General features: G+C 38.7%; 1 protein-coding gene across 1 annotated transcript in view; it reads left to right on the top strand.

Moving 5' to 3' along the window:
- fbxo22 (F-box protein 22) overlaps positions 1–21,318 on the top strand; it is a 76,051-nt gene extending 54,733 nt beyond the window's left edge. Inside the window, exons 4-7 of the mRNA XM_042061675.1 lie at positions 11,168–11,269; positions 11,816–11,968; positions 12,070–12,235; positions 20,725–21,318. Coding sequence (XP_041917609.1) covers positions 11,168–11,269; positions 11,816–11,968; positions 12,070–12,235; positions 20,725–21,118 — 815 coding nt within the window. The 3' untranslated portion in view covers positions 21,119–21,318. The remainder of the gene's footprint in view (positions 1–11,167; positions 11,270–11,815; positions 11,969–12,069; positions 12,236–20,724) is intronic.
- Positions 21,319–23,149: the final 1,831 nt, after the last annotated feature.

Raw genomic sequence — 23,149 nt, 5'->3', positions numbered from 1 at the left:
GGAGCTACATGGCTACATTTATTGTTTTCACCTATTTAACAACTGAAACCCTCAGATTTTATTTTATTTTTCTCAAAATGGATATGGATTATCAATCAAAAGTGAAATAATCCGGGAGTCATGTCCTTTCGTTTTCTTACAGGTTGGGTCGTTGTTGCCCATAACACGCTAGCATTGATGCTATGCTATGCTATGATCATGCTAATGAATGACGTTATTGACACGTTTGAAAGGCTTTTTAGAACAATTAAGTGACTTTAAAAAATATAATACTCAACCAAGTGTATTGTCTTTGTCTCCCCTTTCGAATACAATATTAAAATTACTTGAAAAAAATTATATCCCGAGAAAAGTGGATTTTGAGGGGTACAGCTCCATAGACCTCCATTCATTCTGGACTCGCCCGCGAGCGCCCCTAGATGCAGTACCACACCGGAAGAGTTCCGAGAGTGAAGGTTCTCCCCTTATTCGACATTCTCTGGTGTTTCTTACTGCAGCTTCTTCTGCTGTGTAACGTAGTTAGCGTTAGTATTTTCACAACAGCGACACCTCTGTTCAGGAGAATATTGCAACTAGTGTCGCGACCACCACGCGCGAGTATAAATGGTTACGGCGCTTCTGTGACGTCACATTGTCGCGCTACTGGTTGGGTGCGTCAAGTATGTGGGACGTTTAAGGGGAGGGGAGACTTATCCCTCATCAGTCACTACATTGATGTTAGTGTAAACCCTTGCCCCATTAATGTCCCTTTATTTGTCTCATAATGTGTGTGTACTTGGCTGCTTTAGCTGTTGAAACTAGCAACTCGAGCCAGGTAAAACCGATTGTTTTCGCTTTTTTTCGTACCGACAGTACTTGGTGACCTTGAGAAACAGATCTATGTGAAAAAAAATTCTGGTTGCAATAGGTGCTAGCGAAGTACATAACAGAATGTAAATAACAGATAGAACTTTGAGTCTTGCTGGGCATATTTGTTGGTGGCAGTGACGTGTTCACTGCAGTTAAGTTTATTGTCTATGATGACTAGTCCAGGGGGTGGTTTTGATGTGTGAATAACCAGAGGGGTATTTCACACAGACTATATATTATTTATTGTCTTTATCACCAAATTTCTTGAAAACATCTGTCAACTGCTGCAATATTATTCATCAAATGTCCATCAACAAAAGAACCGAGCAACAGCTATTAACTAGAGAATGTAATTCCAGGGAATTACGAGTGCATGAAAATGACGCTAGGACAGACATGGTGGTTGCACAGCTGAATAAAAGTTGATAGTTTAAAAGTAGACAGTTTAAAAGTTGAATATAGATTGGGAGTTGATCACACTAGTTGACTGAAAAGCCCAGGCTGCCAAACAGTTGTGGGCAGAGGACACAATTGGCGGGAGTCATAGCTGATGACAACTGACAGTTGGAATAGTTGAACAGTTAAAACGTTGGATAGTTTAAATGGTTAAATAATTTAATAGGGGATTATAGCAGTGAAGACTTTTATTTTGAAACAGTTGTGGGGAGAGGAAACCGTTGACGGGAGTCAAAGTTGATGACAACTGACTGTTGCTAGAGTAGTTATGGTGGTTGCTATGCTGGTTGCTAGGTTTTAACTGTGAATGTGGTTGCTAGGCTGTTGCTAGGGTACTTGAAGTCATTGCTAGGTTGTTGCTAGGGTGTCCATGGTGGCTACTATCAGAAATAAAAGAGTTACTACAGTGGTTTGCTAGTATAATCATCTTGGTTGCTATGGAAACGGACATAGATGCTTAATTTCAATGGTTGCTAGGTAGGTGGTGGTTTAATATAGTAGGCTAGAGGCATAGTTAATGTTAACTGACAGTTAAATAGTTGGATAGTTTAAATGGTTAAATTATTTAATAGGGAATTAATGTAGTGGAGACTTTTATTTTGAAACAGTTGTGGGCAGAGGAAACAGTCTTAAGAGAGCCAGATTGTGTGCCTAAAGCCTGAGACAGACAGTTGCTGGAGGTGGCTGGAACCATATGGCTCTGGCCGGAACACGGCATAGGATTCTAAGTGCTCTATTGTGATGCCATAATCGCCAATGTTAAGTCTATGGGGAAAATTGTAATAGTTTTTAATTAATAGTTCAAAAAGTATAAAAGTTACAAATATGAAAAATACATTCCACACCTGTCCTAAGTAAGACCTACGTAACGCAGTTTGAATGAAGTTTCTACATTAAATGGTTGAAGCCGCATTAAACGCAGAAAAAGCGTTAGAAGAAGAATAATAACTAGAAAACGCAATTCCAGGGAATTACCAGTGCATGAAAATGCAAAACATATGGTGTGAAATATATTGTTAAAACAGATGATGTGCTAATTGGCAACCAACATGATGAGGTTTAATATAGTTCAAATGACTGAACTAGGTAGATGAGGTTTAATATAGTTGGAATGACTGAACGGTTAAATAGGTGGATAGTGTAAAAGGTTAAATTATTTGCTAGGTAGATGAGGTTTAATATAGTTCAGTGTTTCCCCTAGAAATTTTTCCAGCAGCGGTGCTATTACTTGGCGGGGGTGGGGGGGGGGGGTTGTTGCGCTTTTTTTTTATTTTTTATATCATACCTTCGTGTTTCTTTTGTGGACATTTTCAGCTTTCTTTTACATTATTGGTTAAAAATGATAGAAGAAAAATTAAATGGCACAACCATTTAATGACCATTAATAATTAAAAGATTATTTACAATTTATTTAAATTTGTCTTAATGGCAAAGGCCACACCCAATCTGCGAGCACTTAATTTTTCTGGGCTTTGAATTGAATTGAATTGTGGGGGGGCCATTAATGCTGACACGCATGCACGTAGCCAGATGCTGTCCTTGTAGTCTAATTCTCAGTCCCAAAACAACAAACCCACGTATAAAAAAGTAAATACTCACTTTTCTTCTACATCACTCCCACAGTTACCATACAACTCACTCACAATTAACTCGAAAAAGACCTAGGCTACTTGATTGAAGTGCGACCGTTCGTCTCACCGTCAAGAGAACGCTGAAGTTATGAGAACATGTCTTTCTGATAAGAGAATATAGGCTCCTATATGTCTAATGCCGTAAACGTAGAAAAGGTCTGTTTGTGATAGCCTATTATAGCTAAGTGGACAGAATTTAGGCTATACGTATATATGCCAACATATGCTCATATTTCCTTTAACTATCAGATAGTTTAAACAGGCCTAGACTGTGTTCGCCTAGCTTTCCCATGCAAACATTACATATAGCCCTACGCTAACGTTACAAGTCTAGGCTACAATTTAACGTTAAGACCATACACCTTGTAGCACATTGGTTTACTCTATTGCATTACTTACGTTTTAATAATTTGTCGTTGAATGTTGATGGAGGCTCATCTTTGGGAAATCAGCTCTCTGGATAAAATTGTCAGCCGGAGCAAGAGTTTTCAGAGTTGACGACACGGGGGGTAAATCCAATCAGCAGAAAGAACCGCATCACAACAGTAGGCTAAATCGCAACAAACTTTTTTCCCCCCATGTTAAATTCATTTCGGTAATCATGAATTGGTTTCTTTTATTTGATGTAGGCTAGGAGAGGAGGATGCATGTTTCACATTAGTGTCAATGTGTCAAAGCAGGCTTTGGATCAGAGGAATTGCTCAAGCTTAACATATGGCATAGGCTACAAGCGAATTCACGGCATACAAACAGCTTCGTGATGAAATATAACTAATATCATTTTTTATTGTCACCAGGCCTATAAGTAGGCTATTTATTGTGTAACCTACAAGTGAACGATGACACCATAGGCTACACTGTGGCGGAGCAAGACCCCATCAGTCGGATAGCTAAACAATGTAACCGTGTTCAGAACGTAGGCTAGCCATATGGGCTGCAGACTTGTCTTTGTGCTTGTAATCACCTGACACATCATGCCGCATATATGTCCTGAATAATGAGAGGCTAAGTGCGGATTTGATGCACTTAACTTTCTCAAGACTTTCAGAAAACAATTTCGAGATGACGTTGGCCATTGTGCTTTTACAGTGTGTTAAGTGAATCTCGTGATATTATGTTGCAGCGGCGCTGAAAATCCAGCGGCGGCGCTGCGCCGCTGTTAAATACATTGTAGGGGAAACACTGTAGTTGGAATGACTGAACTAGGTAGATGAGGTTTAATATAGTTGGAATGACTGAACGGTTAAATAGGTGGATAGTGTAAAAGGTTAAATTATTTGCTAGGTAGATGAGGTTTAATGTAGTTGGAATGACTGAACTAGGTAGATGAGGTTTAATATAGTTGGAATGACTGAACGGTTAAATAGGTGGATAGTGTAAAAGGTTAAATTATTTGCTAGGTAGATGACGTTTAATATAGTTGGACTGACTAAACAGTCAAATAGGTGGATAGTTTAAAAGGTTAGCCTGAGAAACTGATTGGGTGCAGGTGGCCTGGCCACCTGGCCTAGGATTCTAATTGCTTAACGGCAGTCTTAATAGAGCCATATTGTATGCTTAAAGCCTGAGACAGAGTATATAGTTTAAAAGTTAAATGTAGATGGTGTAATGGATGTTGATGGACAGAAAGTTGAATGGATGTTGATAGGCAGATTGTTTAATGGATGTTGATGGATAGTTTAATGGGTGGATGAGTGAATGGTTTGAAGAGGATGAATGGATAGAAAGTTGGATGCATGTGTCTTATATCCTTGTAGAATGGAGAAAAACAGAGAGAGTTGGTCTAGTTCAGTAGAAAGCAGTTGATACAGGTGCAATCAGTTGAACTGATTCTTTGATGGGGCCTAGATGAGCAGCTGGAAGATGATACAGGTGCAAATCAAGTTAATTAGTCCACTGTGATGTCATCAGCCCATGTTAAGTCTATGGGGAAATTTTGAATAGTTTTTAATTAATAGTTTAAAAAGTATAAAAGTTACAAAGATGAAAAATACAAAGCCCACATGTCCTTAGTGTAAGACCTACGTAACATAGTTTGAATGAAGTTTCTATGTTAAACGGTTGAAGCTGCATTAACTGCGTTAGAAGAAGAAACAGAAGAATAAGAAGAAGCCTAGGAAGAACAGTACAGTGCATTTTCATGCACTGTAACTAGAAATGCAATTCCAAGGAATTACCAGTGCATGAAAATGCTAAAGTTGTGATTTAAAATATCATGTATAGTTAAAACAGATAATATAGAGATGGTTACTACGGTGATGCTAGGATAGACATGGTGGTTGCATAGCTTAATAAAAGTTGATAGTTTAAAAGTAGACTGTTTAAAAGCTGAATGTAGATAGTTTAAAAGTTGTTGATAGACAGTAGATAGTTTAAAAGTTGTTGATAGACAGCTAGTTTAATAGATAGTTTAATTATAGTTTAAAAGTAGACCGTTTATAAGTTTAAGGTAAATAGTTTAAAAGTTGTTGACAGACTGGAAGTTTAATGAAGGTTGATATTCAAATAGTTTAATGGCTGTGTATAGGTAGATATTTGACGATAACTGAAAGTTGGAATGGCTCTAATGTTTGCTAGCAGTTATGCTAAGATTTTTAAATATGCTAACCATGTTACTTAGCTAACGTTTTCTAGCAGTTTTACTAAACATGCTAACTATGTTAGCAATGCTAACTATGTTAACCATGTGACTTAGCTAACCTAGCTTACCATTTTTAGTAGTTATGCTAACTATGTTAATTAGCATGATAACATGCTAACTATGCTAACCATGCTAACCATGTGACTTAGCTAACCTAGCTAATAATTTTTAGTAGTTATGCTAACTATGCTAACTAGCATGCTAACTATGTTAACCATGCTAACTAGCTACAGTGGGTAGGAGTCATAGTTGATGACAAGTTAAAAGTTGTTGATAGACAGCTAGTTTAATAAATAGTTTAATACTAGTTTAAAAGTTGAATGTATATAGTTTAAAAGTTTAAAAGTTGTTGATAGACAGCTAGTTTAATAGATAGATAGTTTAATGATAGTTTAAAAGTAGACCGTTTAAAAGTTGAATGTAAAAAGTTCAGTAGTTTAATGGGTTACATTGTTTAACAGTGGATTATTGTAGTGAGGACTTTTATTTTGAAACAGTTTTGGGCAGAGGAAACAGTTAAATAGGATGTGTAGTCTTAATTGACCCAGATTGTATGCTTAAAGCCTGAGGCTGCAGGTGGCCTGAACACCTGCCATAGGATTCTAATTGCTTAATGGCCGTATTATGATGTCATAATCGGCAATGTTAAGTCTATGGGGATTTTTAAAAAGTTTTTCTTTAATAGTTTAAAAAGTATAAAAGTTTCAAAGACATAGCAGCTTGGTCCGTTTGAAGACCTACGTTACAAAGTTTGAATGAAGTTTCTAAGTTAAACTGTTCAAGAGAAATTGCGTACAGAAAAAGTGGTAAGCGGAATAATAATAAGAAGAAGAAGTTGTTGAAGTTGCCTAGGAAGAACAGTACAGTGCATTTTCATGCACTGTAATAAGTTGCCTAGGAAGAATAGTACAGTGCATTTTCATGCACTGTAAAAAGCCTTGGAAGAACAGTACAGTGCATTTTCATGCACTGTAATAAGAAGAAATCGGATAACAGTAGATTGCATTTTCATGCACTCTAATAACTATAAAATAACTAGGCTATAATTAAAATGATAACTGTGATGCAAACTTCACCTTTGGTCTGTGTGGAAATGGAAAAAGGCATGAGTTCAACTTCGTTATGGACTTTAGGCTACAGGAAGAAATGGTGGGAAACAGGTTAGGCTACAAACACAGCATTTATACTGTTCCTTCACAATTAGACACACACATACAGTGTTGTCATTTAAGGACCCTGTTGATGTTGTACAGCACTTGTTATGACATTTTGAGTCTGTTAGCAGTAGGGCTGTAATGATATGCAAAACCAAAATCAGGACACTCAGATCCACAAACCTGTTGCGGTGTGAGAAGGCAGAATCGCGACACACCCCTTCCAGTGTTTCCCGCAGAATTTTGCAGTAGAGGTGTTAATCGTCACTGATTTCCCAATTCGATTCGATTGCGATTATCATGTCTTCGATTCGATTCCTCGATGCATCACAATGCGTCAAATACATTTTTCTATTAAAACCATATAGGATATAGGTAGTTTTCTATATTACTTCATATGGTTATGTTTTCATCCAAAAATACAAGTAGTAAGATCTTCTAGTAAGATCTTCAAGTAGTAAGAATCTTTTTTTTATACAAAGTCTGAAAACAGCAGACAGTCAACAAATTACAGCATTTCCTGAGTATGACAAACTTCACATGGAACATCTATTTTCATATCATCAAACAATGTAAACAGAAATGTTTTTAGGCCTACATTTAGCCAAAACATCTTTACAATTTCATGTAAACACTAATTACCATATGTCTGTACAGAAATCAATTTTACATGTTCTACATACAATTACATAGCCCTGTAGTTACACAGCATATTATAGGCTACATATACTGTATTGCCTGATGAAAGTTGTGTGCAAGATCTGCTCCAGTGAAATTCATGTGAATGGACAGACAACCAATCTGAACACTTGCGTGTCCACATTGCCAGCTTTCGCTGGGCCTAGTAAAACAGCTACTACTACGCGTTTTATAGTTATTGCACATCTGAAATTTCTCCATGATCTGACAAAAAAGGTTTTGTTTTTTACCAGGTAATGCAGTCCTATTGCATGGCATGCATGCCACAAGCGCTATTCATGCGCTATTGCTACACAGAGGAGAAAAGGCCTGTGAGCAAAAGTTTTTCGATCCTTGAACAATCATGCACGAACCGTATGGAACAAACCACAGAACATTTGCAGATATGCTTCTATTGGTTACACCAGACGAGCAAGCTTTTTTCTCTTTTACTTTCTATGCGTGCGAGCAGCTTGTATGCGCTCCACTTCCGTGGCTGTTGAATGGGAAAAGGATTCGGAGCCAAAGGCTACAATTTAACTCTGCTTGTAAGGTATCACCAATATCAAGTTAATGTTACAGATGTATGGCTACATACATTCTTAAAATGGTTCTGGTCTACAATTAGATATCTTTTAAAAACTTGGGGGAAAAAAGGGTGTTTTTAGAGCTTGATCTGCAGACTTGTTGGCTATTTTTAGAAGGAGGCTACGTGGTGCCCGCGGGCAGCGTGTTGGAGACCCCTGATCTAGACTGTACGGACATGGATGAAAAATAACATTCTCAATAGCCTAACTAGACTCTAGACTCTAGCCTAACTAGACACACAAGGTGTTAAGGCGCTCTGAAAATGAGAACCAAAATTATTTTTCAGACTTGTGAGGTCTGCTGTTCATACCCTGAAGGAATTTATGTTCTGTTCATTGCTTTTTGTGAGAGTGTTTCTACTTATCTCAATAAGGGAAATAAATCAAGAGCCTATGTTGAGTACAAATAATGTCTTCTGAAGGCCTAAACAGAGCCCAGCCAAAAACTCCAATAAAATTTTGATCAACTTTGAGGGACAGCTATGACCATGCAGGATCATCCAGACCAAATGTGACGATTTTTTGATACCTACTATTCCTATTTACGTACCAGCATGCAAAATTTGAGCCTCCTACATGGTTTAGTTCTTGTGCTATGGGCTTGTGAACTTTGACCCTCCCCCTGTAAAACTGGCTGTATCTTGGAAAGTATTGATCTTACATAAAAGTCATTTTACAGTGTGTCTCCTGGATAACATAGGTACACCTGGTAATTTTGTCTGAATTTCTTGAGACCTACGTGCGTGGGCCTTGGTTGAATTGACGTGGAATGACCCATATTGTACAGTTGTACGCTTAAGCTTGTACAGAAGTGCATACTATGAATGCCATATAATATAATGTGTAAATGAAACAGTGTATACCGTATTTTCCGGACTATAAGTCGCTCCTGAGTATAAGTCGCATCAGTCAAAAAATGCGTCATGAACAGGAAAAAAACATATATAAGTCGCACCGGACTATAAGTCGCATTTATTTAGAAAAGTATTTCACAAAATCCAAAACCAAAAACAGAGACTATGTAACTGGATTATTGAGGCCAAAAAGATTAATGTTAATGAAGACGGAGTGAAGGCAGCCAAGAGGAGGGCAGGAAGGTAATTGCAAAGCAAAAGATTCACTGAAAGAAAATGCCATGTGGTACACCAAAATGTATTTAAAATGCGGAGAATACAATGCAATCAAGCATTTTGGGCGATGTGGAGTCACAAGCTGGCAGCAGATTAAATGTTCACGGGAGAGAAAAAGATGCAGTTTTAGACTTGACTGAAGCAAGCCAGGCGATAGGCCAATAGGCCCGACTGTAATTGTAAAGCAATTTACAAAAGATTCACTGAACAAAAATGCTGATATGATACATGAAAATGTAGCTAAAAATGTGGAGAATGCAATGCAATCAAGCATTTTGGACGATATTTTGGCACAAGCAACAGAACAAATGCTCGCTGGCCACCTCCGAGGGGGCGAGAGAAAAAAAAGATGCGCATTTAAAACCAGGGCCTAAATTTCATTGCGGGTATTGCGCATAAATTATTACGTATTGAGCATACTAATAAAAGTCCCGCAACTCTAGCCATCATAGTGCAAGAAATTCCCACACATTTTACAGCGCTGTCTGACGTTAATCTAATAATGGAGCGGCCTGAATGCGGGACTATTGACTGGACGGACCAACTCGGACTTCAATTGAACCCCATGCAGAGACACACACGCGCATGCGCAGGACCACTTTGGGGGTGCCTCTCTCTCTCTCTCTCTCTCTCTCTCTCTCTCTCTCTCTCTCTCTCTCAGCAGGATGTGTCACCGCTAAAGTCAAATTATAGCCTATAGGTGCTTCTACATCAACCGCTATCGACAGGAAAGGAAAACAAACATTTAGCTTTTGCAAACACAGAAGCATGACAGCCTATAATATAACGCGAGAGAACATGTATGTGTTCTCCATTTGAGGAACGTTATAATTGATTGCGGACGTGAACAGACAGCTACAGACACGGAGCATAGTAGGCCTACTTTCACTTTTTGTGCATATTCACGTGAAAGATAATTAGTATCAAAACAGCGATCAAATGTTACATGGCAGTGAGTTTTGTTTTCAAATGTTTTCATGCATGTCTGGTGCAGGAATGTTTAGATGGTGAGGAATGTTTAGGGGACAGACTATCGTAAATCCTCAAAGTATGGCTGGGCAAAGCACAGCACCTTTATTTGGACCATGGCTTGTAGGCTATTCGAGTCAGCTATAGTCCTTTATTTCTTGCGTTTTACTGTGAGACATAGGCCTATACTTTTCGTTATAGGAGCGGCATAGGCCTATATCAATGGCAATGGTTCATTAAGTTTCATTTATGAAAGAGTGTCGGGATTTCCATCCGCTTATTGCGAGATAAGGCATCCGCTTTCATTCATTCATGGAATGTGTGCTGTGCTGCAAGGGAAACCTTATTCCATATAGCCAGAGGTCTAAGTCTACATTTAGTTATTTTTTAAATTATGCATGATTTACTTTTTTTTTATAAAATTCGTAGGCTGATGCCTGGCAGCAACAATTGTGTTTAAATGTAGGTTATTGCTTCAGCCTCTAGCTCAGAAAGGGGCTGCATGCGACTGGTAGCTTGAGAGCAACGTGTTGGAGACTCATGGTGTAGGATGATGACTTTTCATTGGCAACAATATTAAACCAACCAACAATATAAATTATTAAGAAGAGCTCTTTTATGAGTTAAATTGAAGCAAAATTATACTGGCTTTTATTTTTCCGAATCTGAGGGCCGGCTATAAATAGAATCCCGGCCATAATTTGAGCATTTAAGTATGCACATGTGTTTCAGGCATAGCAAGCACTAATCTCTGACTGAAAGTGCACAGGACTTGTGCATTTGAGAGCGCTCTCTCGAGGCTGTAGACGGTAATGTTTCATGTAGGGTTCATGTCAGTTAATATAAATTAACATTTAAAAACATGTTCAATTATATATGTGTTTTTCATATATAAGTCGCACCTGACTATAAGTCGCAGGACCAGCCAAACTATGAAAAAAAGTGTGACTTATAGTCCGGAAAATACGGTAATTTATTTTTCAATTAAATCTATGTGTACAATTATATCTTTGTGTGCATAGAGAAATGGTGATGATTGATGAAGTGTGGTTATTTTCTTGCTTTATTTCAGCACGTCGGAACAACAGTGAAGATCCCGATTTTGTAGGACTTTTAAAGCGCTTGTTGCCAGATAACTGTGACATCATTGGGATTGCCACTCCAGGGATTGTATGTAAGGATCATGCTTTAATTTTCTTCAGATATGAAGTTTTATTTTTCAGACATAAACCAAACCTCGATGAATGTCCTGTGGAAGAGACTCATATCAAAAATTAACTTAATACAAGCAATTGATACAGTGATCACTCCGCCCAAGTAGCAGCTGCTTTCTAAGGTTCATCTGGGTTCTCCCAAGCTAGGAAACCACTGCATTCTTTCATCATCGGAATTCATTACAACTACCAAGTTATGCACCAGATTCTCCAGTGGGAAGCCGCCACTGCCCGATTATTACATGGTGCCTATTTTTCTGGAATTTACAACTTTGCTGGTGAAAATACAGACCATTGTAACATTTCTTAGTCACGTCATGGTCAAAGAATATGGCTGTTCTGTGCAGTAGCGTTTTAAAAGTTTCAAGGCAACTCATGTCCAGCCACTTACTACCATATTTCTATATTCGCACAATAGCTAATGCTCAAACTAGGGGGGGGCAGCAGTTAGACAGCACCTAGACAGCATCTACATTGTTTATATGGTTTTGTATGTATATTTGCAGTGACCCCTGTAGGCTCCCCCAATGCTCCACCAGAGGAGCATGAAGATGGAGAGGCTGGTTTTGCACTCTTACTTCCCCACATAGAAGGGGTTAGAATCAGACCATTTCACTTCTGCAAGCACACTTTGAACAACAGAGCTCTAGAGCATGCAGGTACATGCATGACACGCATATACCCAAACCACAGACATACATGCATGCACCCGTATATCAATTGTTACAAGCTCATCAGTGATGTGTCTTTGTGTCTCTAGGTCTTGTTGGCAACCCTGACTTGAAAGTAGTGCTCCTGTTTGGATATATGGCATTTAAGTCTGGAGCCTCTCGTTTCCTGAATCAGCTGCTGGAACCCCTCTCACACACCAACGCCTTGATTGCAGGTGGCCATGTGGAGAAGGCTTTCTGCCCAAACAGAGACTGGTGTGTACAAAATAATAGACGACTAGGGCTATCACTTGCACAAAAACTATCATGTCCAAAAAATACAAATCGCTGAGGTCATAGCCCTCAAGACATTCTGGTGAATAACACACCCAGTGAAAAAGGATGCTTATTCCACAAGAGCATTTATTCAAAATTTGAAATGTTGAAACCAGAGCTGCTTACTTCCCTGTATTTAATTTAATTTAAACATGGTAACCGTTAAGCATTAACAGTTCAAAAGTAGGGCTGTCAAGTGATTGAAGAAATTGAATCGCTATTAAAGTAAAGTAAGTTTCACAGTGCATTATATAGCACATTTTTATGTGCAAAGTGCAACCCAAAGTGCTCCAACACAGAGGGGTAGATTTACTAACACTAACACAGTTTGCGCTGCGTCTGTTTATGCGAGTTCGGTATTATCGCACATTGTGCTTCCTCATTGTGCGCAGTATCAAACCAGCAGCTTTTCTGGTAACTAACCTTTTTCCGCCCTCTACCACAATTTACGAGCATCCACAACTAAACGGCATACTTCAATCACAAGTGCAGTTGAATGAAGTTCGCTGATGACAACATTAAAATTAATCAAACGTTCGTTCGTTCATAGCGATCATGAAACATTAATACAATACATGATAAGATGTCAACAAGCTGGGAGATAATGAAGAGCAGTTGTTCTACTCAAACTACTTGTGGTAGGCTATGGAAGATTGGTCAAATCTAGCAAGTAGGCAAGTTAAGTGGATAACTTGAAAGTGAAAGTAAGACGTTCAAAAGCCCAACGAAAATTAAGGTTGCTTTGGAGTGAATGCATATGCATAACACGGGAAAAGGCAATTTGCCCTTTTCAGCTCCTGCAACAGGCAGTTTGCAGTTTTACCCAACTGCAGCCTTTTTGACAATTGAATTGATTGAGGAGGTGTGTCCTCGCCAGCGTACCAATAACCCAGCACACTTATTTTAAATATTTATAATAAATAATAATAAAATGAAAATAGACCATTCAAAAAAGAATTTACAAAACACACACACACACACAAAACAATAAATCATGCACATTGGTCCAAACAGGCTGGAGCTCTGGAAGCATGGGTCATCTGTTGTTTTCCGGGAAGCACTTTAAGCCAGCCAGCAGATCCGATCAGATCAGCAGATCAGCGAATCTCTAAAAGTGACCGATCCTCCATCGCTAGTATGAAATCATCCACACTTCCATCCACACCAGTCGCTTGTTAAGGCATCTAGCTAGCATGAACGCTCAGCAACGGGTCAGTAACTCATTAGATCCCACAGAGGCAAGACACCCGAGCGATCTCTCTGACCAGACACTGAGGGGGCAGCTCTGAATCAGCAATCAGTCGGAATTCACGAAGGCAGAGATCATACACAGTTCACAGTCCAATGCAGTCCAGCCAAGACCCCTCACTCAAATGGATGCTAATGTTAAGGTAGTTAACATTTCCCATGATGCAGACTGATTATTTTATTACTACGACAGACACCAGGAAAGAACGCATGCACATAAAGCAAATATGTCTAACTTAAAAGTAGATACAAAAATCAAACAAAATTACATTAATACACAGGATTAGATGTTAAAATCCCTCGTGCCAAAATCCAAGGTAAAAACACATTCAGAAGCCCCTACTCAAACTTTAAAAAGCACGCTACCCACAAATCGACCAACAAATGGTCACAAACACAAGATAAATGGCCCATCCCACAGCAGTATATAGTATGCGGCATGTCATTGGGGTTATCAAGTGGGCACCCTCATTCACCGATGTTTCGTTAAGTTAGGCCCACAACATACATTTAATTATTTAAAATTAGTATTTGAACATTTGAATTTAATTGAATGAACTATTAAATCAATTGCATGAAATTGTATTGTTAATCGTAAGACCTAAGCAACAAGTCCCTGGCAACACTACTGTGCTGGTGTGCTTTTATGAATGAATAAAAATCCTAAGGACAGTCATTCAAATATTATTGGGGTAAGTGTTGCTTTTTTCAGGCAGTGTTCACCCATTATCAGTCAGTAATGGAAGTAAATAACTAAGTGTAAGACTTTTTTCCGTTGTCTACGAGTTCAAATAATAGGCAAGTGCAAACGTGTGGGTGCTCTGTTAGTCACACACGCTCACCTACACATGTTTAAGCACTCACTTAGCATCAAAAGACATGCACTCTCTTGATTTTGCACTCCTTGATCTTGGCAGATGTCACTCTCATTGGCTTAATGGATGATATGCCCAAAACATGTCCATGACCCCCTTGCCTTTATATTCGTCTTAGAGAGGTTCATATCCCTACCAGCTCTTGTGTGCAGGTGAAACTATTTGCTGACCACAAGACTCAATGACATAAGGGGGTCATTGAGTGAGTCTCTGGGCCACACTTGGGGCCAAATCTGTCCCAGAGTAGAGACTGTAAGGGTTGATATGGTTTTCATGATTTGTCGCATGTGTGGCAAGGGGCATGACCATAATTTAAAATCAGGACACATGGAGTTCATACACCAAATGTGAAATTAATCTGATGAAACTTCTAGGAATGGTAGGTAAGATCAATGAAATAACCATTCTATCTGTTGCCAGATGGTGGTGCTATGCCAGACAAGCATTTTGGACATGTGAATATCATCAATACCATGATAATCAATAAACTGCGAAGTTTCAGCCAATGCTTTGTGACTTTATGACAAATTTTGTGTTTATTCAGCAAAATATTTCAATTCTTGACACATTTTAACATAATAATAATCCCTTTACTATTTATCATCAACGACATCTTGACATCATGTCCTCTAATTTTGGTATGGTTCTGATGAGTGTGTCGAAATCGATCATTGCCATGACTGTAATAGCCATTCTATCGATTGCCAGATGGTGGTGCTATGCCAAATGCATTGTGGGCATGTGAATATTATCATTACCAGAAAAATTAATAACCTATTATAGTGCTGGGCGGTATACCGGTTCACACCGTAAACCGGTGTAAATTTTCGTTAGGATATGAATTTTTAATATACCGCCATACCGGTGTATTTGATTACACAACGTTTGGAACGCTGCGCCGCGCGACAGTGTTTCAGACGGGACTTTTTTCACACGCACGCATGGTGCGACTGCGAGGCAGGCATATTGAGGGTAAACACAAAACACCTTAAGTTTTTCCCCTGAAGTATGACCCTTAAGGCTTAATTTATCCTTAGGTAAGGGGGTTTAGAATTTAAGGGTGTTGCACAGAATACCTTAAATTGTTTCTTTAGTTAAGGAAAAAACGTTAAATGATACTGCATTGAAAGGGATTTACCGTCACGAAAATTCTATTGAGATTGTTCAACAGCTGTAACTAGCTGGTAGGTGATGTCGTTAGTTAGCAACCCACCGAACACAGTGAAGTTTAATGATCTTATCATTCATCTCACCTTAAGAATATTCGCTGAAATTATCCAGGTAGCAAGTAAAGCATGTTATAGACATGAACTGAGCAATTCTAGCTGGCTAGTTAGAAATGATCCTGGCTGTCATCAGTGCACCAAAACAAACTTTTTTGTTAATGTTTTGCCTAGCAAACCGAACCGAAGCTCATGGCAGGCTAACAAGACATACATCCACATGAAGTTAACGTTAGCCTACCACTAACGTCATGCAAACCACACAATAACAATAAGGCATGTTTCTGATAGGCCTATTTGACAGAGTAAGCATATTAGCAGAGAGGTTTTATTTTAAATTGTATAATTTTCAAAAAAGTATAATTATTGCAAGTTGCACTACTTTTTGTATTGGTTTTATACGTTTTATTGGTTATATAAGATGTTTGTGAAATTTGCACAGTAAAAGTTCTGTATTTTGACTGCAATTGTCTTTGCATTCTGATTAGATTCTTCATTAGAATCATGAGTGGCTCTTTGTAAACAGCATCATTTTCTGGGGCCATGCAAAACTGCATTACCACTAGTGTGGAGTTATTCTACATCATGACAGTAAAATAGACCATCCTTAGTCAATGTACTGCAGCAATTCCTCTCTCAACCTGTAGAAAATGCTGTGAACATCTGATTATGCATGAAAAAAAAAATACCGTCATATACTGTGAAACAGTAAGAATTTTGAAAAATACCGTGATATACATTTTTGGTCATACCGCCCAGCACTAACCTATTAGGTTTTAGCCATGTCAAGCAATGCATGCCAAATGCATCACACATTTCCTGTTTATGTGGCGAGGTATGCAAATTCATCATATCGGCATTTCAGCATATTACAACCAGGGCTTTGAACCGATTGTTTTTTCCAATCGGTTCGTTCCGAACAGAATCGGAATTATAACGTTTCCGGTTATGAGTTCCACCAATAAATTGATGTTCCCGAACCAGTTAGAACAAAAAAAAAAACTGTTCCCGGAACGGTTAATTTCGTTCCTGTCAGCTGTTTAATGCAATAGAATTATGTCACATCTTTCTCATCCAGCTTAAACCAAATGTAATAATATTACAACCATTATTACATAATAAAAATTATATTATTAATAATAATAATAATTAAGTAGGCCTACAATTATTTCAAATGTGTAGTTTATTGTTAAAAGAGAAAATTTCCACACAAACGTAATGACATTATTAAGACACGTGGTTATGCCACTCGGGCAACAACAAATTGCAACTGTCGGGGGAAAGGCCATCCAGTAGGCCTAATGTTCGCTAGTCCATCATTAACGTGGAGTCGATAAATATAGCTATTGATATTGTGTTTGGAATGAGCGTTTTAATTAACGATGGATCGTAATTTACCTCTTATTTAAGTGGAGTGGAGACTTTGTAATCCACCGCTCTCTCTCCATTCAGTCAGCGAATGTCTGATGTGATGTCACACAGGAAGTGAACCTCAGCCGTCATGGTAACGTGCGCAGGAAAATAATTACTTTTTTTTTTTTTTTGTTAATTAGGCAACTAAAACTTTGAGGAACGAAATAAAACCGGTATTAACCGGTTACCATTATTTTTAAATAAGTGTTCCTGTTCCAGAACATAAAAAATAATAACGTTTCCGGTTTCGTTTCTGTTCCCTGTAAAATACAAAAAGTTCCCGGTTTTCGTTTTCGTTCCTTGAACTGGTTCAAAGCCCTGATTACAACATATAAAATAGATTCCCAATTTAGAATCAGCAACATCTTGACATGATGTATACCATATTTGTCATGAATTGGATGAATCGTCTAATAGCTCTTTTCCATTACGTACCGGGGCTGGCCCAAGGCTTTTCCCCGGTCTTAAACACCGGTGCGTGGCCTCAGTGTTGTTTTTCCATAAGGAGCTGTAACATTGGGGACATATCCAACAATGCTAGAAACTTCTAAACAGTGCTAAGCAAAGTTTTATATGTAGATCGTTTTTCTTCACAAAAATAAGCAGTCACTTATGTTGCTAGGCAACTCTAAACAAATGCTACCGGTCTATTTTTAAATTTTTCCGGTTTTATTGTTGCGTCGTATTCCATTCCAAAAGTCCTGGTTCAGCCCCGATTCGGCCCTGCTCTACACCCCTACTCCGGTCCGGACTCAATCATGGAAATGTAAAAAGTCTGAGGCTTTACCCCAGACACCGGGGTTTTACTAACCTGGCAATAGCCAGATGAATTTCGCTCCGCCTAGCTCCACTCATCCATCTGGAACCGATCCATTGAAGTGTTGCTTCAGAAGGCTGGGCCTAATCAAAAAATGCTTGCATATGATTGAATAAGCCACTTGTCCGTCATCTATTGACGTGCTACTTCAACCACTCACATCGAAGCCAACCCGTGACGCTAATAACAGACTTCACAGTCGCTTCTACGCTATGTCACATCTATGAAACTCCCGCCCTGCGTCCTGATTGGCTAAACCATAAACAGGCATGCAAACTCCTCACCTTTCGGCGAAATTTGCCGTTTTGAATCCAAAATGACTGACTTCCGTGGTTTGTGCAGAACCGATGAGAAAATATTTGGGGGGGGGTCAACGTGAGCGGAGTTTACTATTGTGCAAACGCAAACACATCTTGGTGTTGCCAGACCGCCATTAAAAATTTCAGCAACGAATGTTAGGCTATGTGCATTTACTAAACATCAGTGGAAGCTTGTTGCTGCAGAGGCAACGTGAACAGAACGCTCGCGCAGGTATAGCCTCCTTTTGTGAGCGCAGATAGGCCTAGATGCGTCTGAAATGTCAGCTGGAATGTGAGCACGGCGAGGAGAGGTGCCTAGAGATGTCACAGGTGGGCTAGTTGAAACTTTCAACTTCTGTTAGCAAAAGACGTTGAGATTAGTGTAGCAACGTAGCATTAGCGGTTTTGTTTAAATGTTGTTAAAGTTAGCGATATGAGACAGAAATATAGACACAACGAGTTAATTTGATGAATAGGTTACGTGCTGTACTTGGTCTAGATCGGCAAAAGGTGAAGCAAATACACAGACCTTATCAGTATAGCAAAGGCTAATGTGAATAACCTAAAGAGTTAAATGTCTCCTAAACTGGGCTGTGCAAAACGTTTAACTCTTTAAATATTCACATTTAACTCTTTAATTATTCACATTAGCCTTTGCTAAACTGATCTTTGCTGTACTGATCTTGCTCAGAGACAAAATCAGTGTTGATTGACATGTCTTTAAGAAACGTTCAGTGACCTGATCTGAAGTAGCCTGTGCCTATAGGGTAGGCTACAATTTAACATGTAGTGTGAACACTTCACACAACACAACTTTATTGGTTGGTTAAACAAACTAACTAGCACAATGCCACAATCTGTAAGTAACCTAGGCTGCAGGATAACACTTCTTATGAAACGGTGTGCCCTCCACAACACACCCAACACCCCCCTCTCCCCCAACATTATAAATCAATTGCACCATATTGCTGATGTTATACACCATTTGAAAGCTTGGACACTTGGGAATCCATATATGACAACCTTTTTCATGTACAATCTGTATAGTGCTTTACATTGTCAGATTAATCTTACTATGTCTCAATTAAATTGTATCAAATTGCCCTCCTCCCCCTCTGGTGCTTCCCTACCTTCTAGCTGCAGTGTGTATCCTTATCAATAAGATAGATGCAGCAAATTGGGTATTGAAATAGGCACAGGAATCCATATTTTTATCCATTGTTTTATCCAATATTTGTTGTGCAGATGTATAATACATCTTATCCACACCCATTGAACCAACAAAGAAAATGCATTTCTGTAATTATTCCATAGTGTAGTCATTCCATCAGAACCTCTGACAAACAATCCAAATAGTCCAGAAACCACACAGTAAGGCTTTTATTGTCAGTATGCATTTTGGGTAACCAAAAGTCCTATGGGGAGTTTCCATTGGGAATTTTACAAAACACATGAGCATACCTTAGCAAATAATGGTCTAAATGACTAATTTTTCATTTTATTTTGATCTACTTTTGCACACGGCTTCACAAGACCTGGTCTAGACATAAAAATGCCCATTCCATAGGAAGTTAAAACATTTCAAATCGATTTTACAAATTAGTCTAGTCTACCCTATTTTATATAATGTTAGTCTGAAATAGTGTGTGTCTCAAGCAAGTTTCACCTGGTTTGGTTCAACAAATATTCAAACTTATCATCTTTATTCTAATACTATGCCTACTATGTCTATGACTTATTTTTATCATACATATGATATTTTTGGCCACAACAATTTTTTTTAGTGATTTTATAGTTTGTTTTCTTTGTAAATCTCTGGTTTTGGGCCATTTCATACTCCGTGGAAGCTATGCACTATTGTCACTTCGCGTGCCCTTCTCACCTTTTTCACCCCTGACCAGTTTGCATGCCTGATAAAGTTGGTTGGAGAAATCACTCTCAATGGAAGAGGTCCCAGATGGATGTGAGTGAAGCTAGGCGGAGCTAAGCGGAACGACATTCATCTGGCTAGGGTCAGGTTAGGGTTTTACCCCATAGTGGAAAAACGGAGAAGTACGTTGAAATTGATCATGTGTTGAGTTCTCCTAGAGTTCTATTAGGTGGCATACGTGAACGTGGCGGCCATATTGGTGGGGGCAAACACTTGTCTATGGGCAACACTTGCCAGCAATCAGACACCTGTCACCAACTAAGTCACATGTTTTTCTCACTAGGTGCCTTGAAATCGACGGTCGCAGCACTGCCTTGAAGTCGATGGTGGGGGCTTAAAACCCCATCGAGCGGTGAATGGTCACAGTGACCCAAAATTGAGGTTTTGGTATTGGTATATAGATTTTTGGTCTAGTGAGACAGCTCTCTATTTAGGGAGGGAGGCAGCAGGCAGCTGTCTTCGTTTTGAACAGAGCAAGAATCTAAAACATAAATCAAGCCCTAGTCAGTGACCATACCTTTACAATCATATGAATGGTAGAAATCAGATACTGTAGTACAGTGTGGAGAGTGTGTGATTTTCTAAATATTCATTGTGTGAGTGAATATTGTTTTCCCCCTTCAGTTGTTCTCCTGGGTCATATGGAGTGGTGGGCTTGGCACTGAGTGGCAGTCGTATCCAAGGAGCATCAGTATTGTTGGAGCAGGAAGTGAGCAGCGTGACTGCAGCTGAGGCCGTATTGCAGCGTCTGAAGGCTGCACACATTCCAGAACATAATACGATTGGGCTCATGTTTGCTTGTGTTGGTCGTGGGCACAATTATTATAATAACCAACGCAATGTTGAGGCAGGAGCCTTCCGGAAACTTTTCCCCAATGTACCCCTCTTTGGATTTTTTGGGAATGGTGAAATTGGATGTGACCGCATCGTCAAAGAGAACTTTACACTTTCACATACAGACACGGATGGACTACAACATGGATACACAACAGTCATGAGTCTAGTGCACCTAGGCTAGTAAAATTTAAATCTGATGTTTTTATTTATTGCACAGTTAGAGAATTCCAACCAGTACATTTTTATGGTAAGTTTCTTGGACCTTCAAAAAGCACCTACCTGTCTTGTGTGTTTCAGGGTGATTGTCACAGCACCTGATTTCTGTGTATGTGATATGTTATTGACAGATATTGTTGACCAGTAAAATATATTGGGCATTCATTGTGCATATGCTTCTGTTCAGCCAGTGTAGGATACCAATCTTTAATCTTGACAAATCAAGATAATTTGGCAAGAGAAAAATATAAAAATATTGTCTGATTCTTAGCATACTTTTTTTGTGCTTGCTAATAATGTACAACAATAATAATATTATCATCATCAATACCAACAATAATAATTCTAATAATAACTTCAGGTGCATTCCTTATGGAAATACCAGTGCATGCAAAGTGGATGCTGGAATGTTGCTTGGGTAGTCATTGTGGTTGCTATGTTGACATTATAATAGCATATTTTTCTTGTGCTTGCTAATAATAATAGTGTTAATATCATCATCATCAATAATAATAATATAATAATAAATATAGCTGCAAGCAGCAATTAGGGGGCCAAACAATATTGCAATGTTCATGTTCTGTAAGTCGCTTTGGATAGAAGCATCTACCTAATACAATAACCATAATATCAGACACATGGCTGTAAGCACTCATGCTGAATTTCATGTCAAGCAACCAAAGATTCTTTCTTTCTGTTTGGTGGCTTTGCTGCCGATTTGCCGGTGCTAGCAGATATCGCTATGAAACTTCCCCAGTTGATTACTTACATATTACATTAATATGAGAAAAAAATGTATTTCTGTAATTTGATGTTTACATATGCAAATTAGGCACTATCTAATTAAATATGCACTAATTTGCACACAGCCAGTTTCAAAATGATGTTTTCATTGTGTTCACATATTAGATGGGAAAAGAATTACAGAGGGATTTATGGATAACTACTTTTGTTATCCTGGAAATCAGAATATGCTGTCAATAGCCTTAAAATATTATTCCTAGCCTGATTTATATGACATTATTTTTTAGGCATAAAATGTCATATAAATCAGGCTAGGAATAATATATCAACAAACCCCCTGTAAAAATCTTCTAAATATAGTTAGGCATAAGACTAGAACATCTGGTGTATGTTGCTTCTGAAGTGGAGATTTCTTGCTCAGAGTGGGAATGGAAACTCATTTTGAGAAAACAGCCTTGAAACACAGCCAATGAGATTCAGTTCTCAGCCTAGACTCGCCTTTGAACTTTTACGATTGGTTGCTGATAGAAAGGAAGTGTCCATTTGGATCACATAGCGTCATGCAGGATAAACAGAGTTTTCCAACGGTACTACACATTATGTTTCAGTAGACCAGTAGGCCACGGCTGCCCTGAGGAGGAGACTGGCTCCAAAGTTTACTCCAAGGTTTAGTCTGAAGATCAACTGTGCCCACTTTTGTGATGAATGTACAAACAAACTTTATTGTCCATCCTCAGGATGGGGTCTTGAGTCCAAGTATCCAGGGTGGTTTGCCAATTTCAATTCACTGTGTAGGGAGAACCCTTTTGAAAATGAAAAATCCATTCTAAAACTTTTGTGATTGATCTGAAAACCATTTTTGCTAAATTTGGTGAAGATCGGAGAAAATGTGTGACTTGTGATGCTTTAGTTTCATTTTCAATAAAATCCAATGTGGTGGAAAAAACAGTATGGTGGGAATTGATGCCCCAAGGATACATTATTTTTGATAATCCGGCATATAGGTCAAAAGTTATGTGTGCGCATGTTAACGCATGTCCAACGTTGACTGCTCAAGGTGTAGACATGAAACTTGGTGAAATGAATCATGGGACTGTCCCAAATCAGTGAGCCAAATTTCCCAACTTTTTACCATGGACTTCCATAGATTTTCATGGCGGAAGAAAGATGTGTAATAATTCGGTTTTGGATTCAGCCAAATCTTAAGGTTTTTTATGGTCCAAACCTTTTTTTATCAACCGATCTGAATCCC

This window comes from Alosa sapidissima, chromosome 14 (assembly GCF_018492685.1).
Source record: "Alosa sapidissima isolate fAloSap1 chromosome 14, fAloSap1.pri, whole genome shotgun sequence".
Lineage (NCBI taxonomy): Eukaryota > Metazoa > Chordata > Actinopteri > Clupeiformes > Clupeidae > Alosa > Alosa sapidissima.
This window is presented reverse-complemented; position numbering and strand designations above follow the sequence as displayed.